Source organism: Pteropus vampyrus, unplaced genomic scaffold (assembly GCF_000151845.1).
Source record: "Pteropus vampyrus isolate Shadow unplaced genomic scaffold, Pvam_2.0 Scaffold210, whole genome shotgun sequence".
NCBI classification, from domain to species: domain Eukaryota; kingdom Metazoa; phylum Chordata; class Mammalia; order Chiroptera; family Pteropodidae; genus Pteropus; species Pteropus vampyrus.
The window spans coordinates 2,463,463-2,471,162 of NW_011888991.1; the positions used below are offsets into that span (position 1 = coordinate 2,463,463).

The 7,700-nt window shown below is 54.4% G+C and overlaps 1 protein-coding gene across 1 annotated transcript in view; it reads left to right on the forward strand.

Moving 5' to 3' along the window:
* Positions 1-7,700, forward strand: part of DNAH1 (dynein axonemal heavy chain 1) — a 72,254-nt gene that overhangs the window by 35,086 nt on the left and 29,468 nt on the right. Inside the window, exons 22-32 of the mRNA XM_023538030.1 lie at positions 294-458; positions 941-1,062; positions 1,219-1,324; positions 1,891-2,070; positions 2,724-2,864; positions 3,429-3,592; positions 3,839-3,952; positions 4,714-4,902; positions 5,191-5,296; positions 6,008-6,121; positions 6,567-6,779. Coding sequence (XP_023393798.1) covers positions 294-458; positions 941-1,062; positions 1,219-1,324; positions 1,891-2,070; positions 2,724-2,864; positions 3,429-3,592; positions 3,839-3,952; positions 4,714-4,902; positions 5,191-5,296; positions 6,008-6,121; positions 6,567-6,779 — 1,614 coding nt within the window. The remainder of the gene's footprint in view (positions 1-293; positions 459-940; positions 1,063-1,218; positions 1,325-1,890; positions 2,071-2,723; positions 2,865-3,428; positions 3,593-3,838; positions 3,953-4,713; positions 4,903-5,190; positions 5,297-6,007; positions 6,122-6,566; positions 6,780-7,700) is intronic.

Consider the following 7,700-nt stretch of genomic DNA (forward strand, 5'->3'; position numbering starts at 1 on the left):
AGGGTTTGCTGGTTTGAGTGCCATTTCTTCAAAGGGAACATTTGCTCTCCTGGCTCTACTGGAGGCTCAGATGTCCCATGGGGAACTTGGGATTTTTCTGGAGAACAGACATCCATGCAGCCTCTTTGTTCCCTGAAGTACTGTGGCTGACAGTGTATCTAGAAATTTCCCCCACAGACACTGGCATTGGTGGCCAGTGCTGTGCCCAGCACTCTGGTGGGGTGAAATGTCCAGGTCATGGGGGACAGCACCCAACTTGGACTCTGGGCCCTAACAGTTCATGCCTTGCCCAGGAGGTGCTAGAGGAGTGGCTGAACTGTCAGAGGGCCTGGCTCTACCTGGAGCCCATTTTCAGCTCTGAGGACATCACCCGGCAGTTGCCCGTGGAGAGCAAGCGCTACCAGACAATGGAACGGATCTGGAGGAAGATCATGAAGAATGCCTACGAGAATCGGGAGGCGAGCTCACACAGGGATGGGTTGGGGCAGCTGAAACCACTAAGGGTCCTGGTCACCTTGTTGGGAGCTACCTGGTCTCATTTCTCCCTGAACAAGAAAGATTGGAGGGCAAGTCCAAGGCTTTGGTCTTGGTCTGTGACTCCTGAGTGGGCTCCCCAGTCATGCTTCTCAGAAACACAACCTGTTGATGATTCTCCTCTTAGAAATTTGCAGTCCACATTAGCATTTTAAAGGCCCTGATAAATCTTGCAGCAAATCAAACCACTTAGCTTTGTTTAACCCTAATTTTTTTGACCGTAGATTTTTTTCTGTGGGGACTGATGGGTAAGGGTTGCAACCCCTGGCTCAGGGCCATTTTCTTGCCCCTGTTCCTTCCCAGGCCCCACTGTGGGTCTCTGGCCAGTGTGGGTGCTCTCTGAGCTTTGCTGCCTCCCAGCTGGACCATGCTCACTTCCAGTTTCTCTCTGGCCTGGGACATGCAGGTGATCAACGTGTGCCCTGACCAGAAGCTGCTGGACAGCCTGCGGGACTGCAACAAGCTGCTGGACATGGTGCAGAAGGGTCTCAGCGAGTACTTGGAGACAAAACGGAGCGCCTTCCCCAGGTGAGCAGCACCAGCCCATGCCCACTCTTGTCAGTGCCTCCCCACAAAGCTGGAGCATCAAGTACCTTGCCCAGGCTGAGGCACAGGGTGTCAGCGATCCTGGGGCAGCTAGGACCTCAGAGCCACATGACCCATTCCCTTACCCCTGTTCTCCAGATTCTACTTCCTGTCAGATGATGAACTGCTTGAGATCCTGTCCCAGACAAAGGACCCCACTGCCGTGCAGCCCCACCTGCGCAAGTGTTTCGAGAACATCGCCCGGGTGGGTGATTGGGTCTGGGGCTCAGGGCTTGGGTCTCAGGGCCAGGAGCACTGGGACTCCTTTCCAAGGAGAACAGTTCTTCTCTTGCCCAAAGTCCTTTTAGCAGGAAACGAGGTGGCGAATGAGATTCCTGGCCCTCGGAGATACACCTGGGGTCTATGGGAGGAAGGTCAGCTGCAGAACCCCCAGCTCAGAGCTGGGGGGCCCTTGGCTCCCAGCTCATCCAGGGGACCACTGTTCCCCCAATATACTGAGGTGCTGGCTGAGTAGAGAAACCCATGAGGCCAAAGGCTTCTGACTCTCCTCATCCTCATCCTTGCCTACAAGGGAGGCTGCACGGGCCCAAGCAGGCTGGGGTACTCACAGGCAGGGTTTGCCTCCTTCCCTGACACTGTCAGGGAAGGCTCAGCTCAGATAGATGCTCAGGTGAGGCACCCTGAGGTGAAGCTCTCTTCTGAAGGTGAAAGACACAGGTGAGTCAGCCCTGGGGCTGTGGTAGGTAGGGCCTTTGGGCCGCCTCCCCGCCGCCCCGGGGTAACCCCCTCTCTCACCTGCCTCTCCCATAGCTGCTGTTCCAGGAGGACCTCGAGATCACACACATGTACTCGGCAGAGGGTGAGGAGGTGCAGTTGTCCTTCTCTATCTACCCATCCAGCAATGTGGAAGACTGGCTGCGGGAGGTAGAACGCAGCATGAAGACCAGTGTGCGGGACATCATTGAGAGGGCCATCAAGGCCTATCCCCTGGTAAGCCATGCCTCTTACCCCAGCACAGCCTCCAAGCCTGGTTATCCTTCTGTTTGCTCCTTTGTTGGCTGCCTGCCTGCCTCATCATCAGGTTATAGCCTTCACTGCTGCTATTCTGTCAGCCAAGGGCTTCTGGGTGCTGGGGTCCTTGCAGCCTGCTCAGGGAGGAATCTGAAAACACTCCCCAGAAAATGAGACTTGTTCCTAATGACCCTCAGTCACTATTGTTATGTTTCAAGCATTGACTGTGTGCCAGGCCTTGGTTGGGACTTCATCCATACTACCTCTCCCAGTCCCACAGCCAGCTGCTGAGCTGGAGTTAAGCTTTATCCTACAAAGTCAGTTCAGAGATCTTTTCTGCCCAAAGGCATGTGATTCGCAGGTGGCAGAGCCAGGGTTTGAACCCGGGGTTATGGGTCCCCCAAGTCTTGCACTCCCACCCCTCTACTTCAGGGTCTCCTCTGCTGAGGAAGTGGTGATTTGCCCACCCCTGAGAGGCCCAAAGCTTAATGGCTTTTCTACTTTTGAAGTGAGATTAACAATTTGAGTCCAGAGTTTGAAAGGCTGAAGCACAGATGACATTTAAAGAAAAAAGAGTGTAGGGTCAGGACTGGCAGCTGCCTGGGTCAGCTCTCACTGTGTTATCTCCCCAGATGCCCAGGACTCAATGGGTTCTGAACTGGCCTGGCCAGGTGACCATCGCTGGGTGCCAGACCTACTGGACCATGGAAGTGGCAGAGGCCTTGGAGGCTAGCAATCTCAGTAACCAGCTGTTCCCCCAGCTTGCCCAACAGGTGGGAGTCAAGGGGGTCATCATTTGCTCCCCAAACACACCCCATACCCGGGAGAGCCCAGTCCTTCCAGGAGATTTTTCCTGTGATGAGCCTGCAAGAGACCTGGGGTTGGATCCAAAGAACAGATGGTCAGACACCCCAGAGATGAGTGACTCATGATCAGCCCCCAGTGGGAGGGACTGGGGGTCTAAGGAGAGCTCTGCGCCAGGCAGGTGCCCTTCTCCCAGGGAGCCATATCCTGCAGCATCCCACAGGCTCTCCTTGCTCTGTGCACCAGTTCCTGACCACACTCCTTCCTTGAGCTCCTCACCAGGTTCTACCAGTGGCCATTGACGGCTCAGGTGACACTCTACAGGGAGATAGATGCCATGTACATACTTCCATTTTTATTTATTTCCCTGCCAGACTTTTCATGTGACCAATGCCCCCCTGTGCTCCTCCTATCCCAGACCATCAGAAGCCTGCAGAATAGAAGTGTTGTTCCTGGCAGAAGCCCACCCTCTGTGCAAAGGAGAGCCTACCCCCAGTGTGAATGCACCTAACAGTGTCCCCCCACTCCTGCAGCTCAGTGACCTGGTGGCCCTGGTGCGGGGGAAGCTGACTCGCATGCAGCGGGCCGTGCTGTCAGCACTAATCGTCATTGAGGTCCATGCCAAGGATGTGGTGGGCAAGCTGATCCAGGAAAACGTGGTCAGTGTGAATGACTTCGAGTGGATCTCACAGCTGAGGTGAGGAAGCAGGGGTCCCTGGCCTAGCCACCCCCAAGGCCAGAGCAGTTGCATGTGGGGGCAGGGGAGGGTGGAGAGTCAGTGAACAAATAAGCTTATCCCATCTGGCCCTTGAGGCCCTGGGACAAGCTGAGCAGGGGTGCCTGATGCCCTAATTCCCCAAAAGAACCACTTCTCTTTGACCATATACCCTGCCTGGTAGCCTGTGATCCCATGACCTGAGAACTCATCTCCCTGCAATGCCAGGTACTACTGGACAAATAACAACCTGTACATCCGAGCCATGAATGCCGAGTTCATCTATGGCTACGAGTACCTAGGCAATAGCGGAAGGCTGGTGATCACGCCCCTCACCGACAGGTGAGAGATTCTTTCCCCATATGCCTTCCCACACTGGACCCTTCCCCCAGCTCTGGCTGGTCCAGAAGTACAGGGACAGAAAGGCACAGCCAGTCCCTGATAAGCCAGTCCATCAGAGCACTGCAGGGATAGGAACACGGGCTTCAGGTTTAAAACTGGCTCTGCCCATCAGAGGCTGAGTGACCTTGAACAGTCGACTCAATCCCTTTGTGCCTCAGTTTTCTCTGTGGCTTCCTCAGAGTGGTTATGAGAATTTCATGAGCTGATATGTAAAGCTCATAGGTCAGTAAGCATCTAATGGGTGTGAACTTTACTATTTTTATCAGTTAAATTATGCTTCCAACATGCCAGGAGAATTGATCTTGAGAGAAATAATGGGCAAGTTTCTTTATAAAGTGAACAATTCTCTTCTAAAGCAATCAGTTGCTTCCTCTTGCCAATAGTATTTAGTCACAGCTGGAATTTCGAGTTAGGCTTTGACTAAGGGAAGTAAAGCGTGGCCACAGGTCAGCCTTCCCAGTGGGTTTCTGAGCAAGGCTCTGCAGGGCCATGGGGTAGGGTGGGGAAGCACTGGGAAAGTGGTCAAGGGCTGCAGTCCTGACCCCAGTAACCAGGGCAGGGCACACCTGGGGCCTTGAGAAGAAGGAGGAGCAAGAGCTCCCCATCCATGGGGCCCTATAAGGGGATGCTCTCTCTCCCTGTGTCTGTGGGAATCCTGAGAAAGGAGCGTAGCTCATACGCTCCTCCTCCCACTCCTGCAGGTGCTACCTGACCCTGACTGGGGCCTTACATCTCAAGTTTGGGGGAGCCCCAGCTGGCCCAGCTGGCACAGGGAAAACTGAGACCACCAAAGACCTGGGCAAAGCTTTGGCCATCCAAACCGTTGTGTTCAACTGCTCCGACCAGCTTGACTTCATGGCCATGGGAAAATTCTTCAAGGGCCTGGCCAGGTAAGGCTGGATGTGAGGATGGCACAGGACGGGGCAGGAAGGCTAAGCTCTGCTGGAGACACTGCCTAAGAGGAGCTTTACAAGATGATGGAGGGGACAGAATGGGATAACAGGAGTCAAAGGCCTCAGCCCTTCTGGGTGCTGGGGAGGGATGGCAGGTGGTGGGTTTTGGCTGAGCTGACAGAGATCACCATTGATGGCTTCCTCCCCAGTGGAGTCAGAGGGGTTCTTGGAGGTGCCACGTGGGTTCTGAACTCCTATCCCCACTAACGTTTTCACCTCACTTAGCTCTGGGGCCTGGGCCTGCTTTGATGAGTTTAATCGCATCGATATTGAGGTGCTGTCTGTGGTGGCACAGCAGATCACCACCATCCAGAAGGCACAGCAACAGCGGGTGAGCCATCTCCCTCCATACCTCCCCAAGTAACCACCTCAGCACTTCATCTGTATCTGCCACACCCACACCACCATGTGGCTCCCCAACCTGCGGGATGAGAAGCCAGGCACTCTGCCTGCCCTGGTTCCAGCCTCTCTCATCTCATGGGGAACTGGGTACTTCCCTCTCCCCTCTTGCAGAGCTGTCCCTGGGGAGCTTAAATAGCCAGTCAGGGAGCTCCACATCCCTACCGCACTCTGGTGACAGTTCCCAGCCATGCTGCTGTGGATGAAGGAGTCCTTCCCACTTCCTGACCTTAGGGAAAGCCCTAGCCAGCTGTCCTTCTTCTAGCCTTGTTCAGAGTGGCCAGTGGTTTTCTCCTGGAGACAAGGGCTGGGAGGCTGGCAGATGCCACAACCGAACCCCAGTAGGGCCCTGGCTCCGAGTCAGAGCTGAGCTTGCCCAAGTCTGAGGAGAATCAGTGGCAGGAGTTGAGGGTGGAAAGAGTAGTAGATAGGAGATTTGTGAAGACCTCAGGTAGCTGGGACCTGGAAGGCGACAGGTATCCACTGGGACTGGAGATCTTAGACCAGATCCTGAGAGAAGAGCAAGCTCATGATCAGGGGTCCAGTCTGGGCTGACCAGCTATAGCCGGGACAGGGGCATCAACAGGTGACGAGGGGGCCCAAGCAGAGGAGGAGCAGGTGAATCCACCCCTTCCCCCCGTAGGTGGAACGATTCATGTTTGAGGGTATCGAGATCCCACTCGTGCCATCCTGTGCAGTGTTTATCACCATGAACCCAGGGTACGCTGGCCGCACAGAGCTGCCCGATAACCTGAAGGTAAGTTCAGTCCCGGGAGGCCACCCAGGGCACTGGGAGGCACTGGAGCTGTGGCCCGGGCTAAAAAATGCTAAAGCATTTATGCAAGGCACACAACTGCTAGACATCAGAGACTGTGATTCCCCATGGAAGCCCTCCTGCCCAGGGATCCTAAGGCATTACCCCCAGACATAGAGAGGAGGCCCCAGTCTTGTCCCTGGGTTTGGGAGAAGTCAGGGGTCAAGTTCAGGTCAACACAAAGGACCAGTTTCTAACAGGCAGAGTGGTCTAGCCACAAGAGAGTGTAAGCCTCAGCTATGGCAGGTGTGCTGCAGAAGAGAATCTAAGCATCACTAGGGGAGGAGGGCAGTGAAGCTGCCTCCTGAGGACCAGACAGTCCAGAGGGCAGGTGACACTCTGGAGGGGAGGTCTGTTTCTCAGTTCACATGTACACCATGGACCCCAGGCGCTCTTCCGGCCCGTGGCCATGATGGTTCCGGATTACGCCATGATAGCTGAGATCTCCCTCTACTCTTTTGGCTTCAACGAGGCCAGTGTGCTAGCCAAGAAGATCACAACCACCTTCAAGCTGTCCTCTGAGCAGCTCAGCTCCCAGGTGAGGCCCTGCCCTAACCAGGTTTCAGAGTCTGAGAGCCGCTGCCTACTCCCAGCAACGCCATGAGATAGGAATTACATCTCCATTTCTCAGCTGAGGACATTGAAGTCCTAAGCAGCTAAGAGACTGAAAGCTCATGCAGTGCACAGGGGAGCTGAAGGAGGAGCCAGGAACAGATGCCCACCTGGGTTAGTTCAGGTACAAGGGAGGGTCAACCATTAGGTGACCAAGAGCTACACAATCCAAGGCTGTGGATCAAGTGCACCTGGGTCTCATGAGAACAAAGTGGGATAGCCGGCCCCCTACCCAAGCCTCCCAACACCATGGGCCTTTCATTCAGCATACTGAGCCCAGGTTCCAGGGGTAGATGTGGCTGGTCCAGGCCCCAGCACTGGTGGATGAGCTTTCTTGTTTGTCTCTGTTCTCGGTCAGGTTCCCCCTTTGCAACAGCAGCTCTATCTGGGCTCACAGGCTACCAGCTTAGTTTCTCTTTCCTAATAGTTTCAAGAAAAATCCCTGATGTCACCCTAATGGGCCCTTTCCGGGCGACCCGCATATGCATGAACACTGATCACTGTGCCCAGGGGGAAACCATACTGCCTATGACTAGGTGTAGTACACCAAAGCCAGTCTATTACTGGCAAAAACCATAGCTGTCCACCACAGTGCCACCCTGGGTGCCAACACCTCATCACACCCTTCCTTCTAACCATTCATTTTCAAAAATTCTCCTCCTTCGTTAGAGCATCTATCCCCACATGGTTCTGAATATGCCCTTGTCCCTTCTCAAATGGCAATGACCTAAAGTCTAAGCCCAGTTTCTTTGTCCAAGTCTAAGATTTCTGGGAACTGTGTTGGTCTCATTGTCTGACACCATGGCGCGATATGATAAATTTAACTATTCCCAACACACCTATGTAATGGAGAGAAACAGAAGCAACGGCAGCAACAGGAAAAGCCATGGCAGTGTAGCTGAAAGGGTGG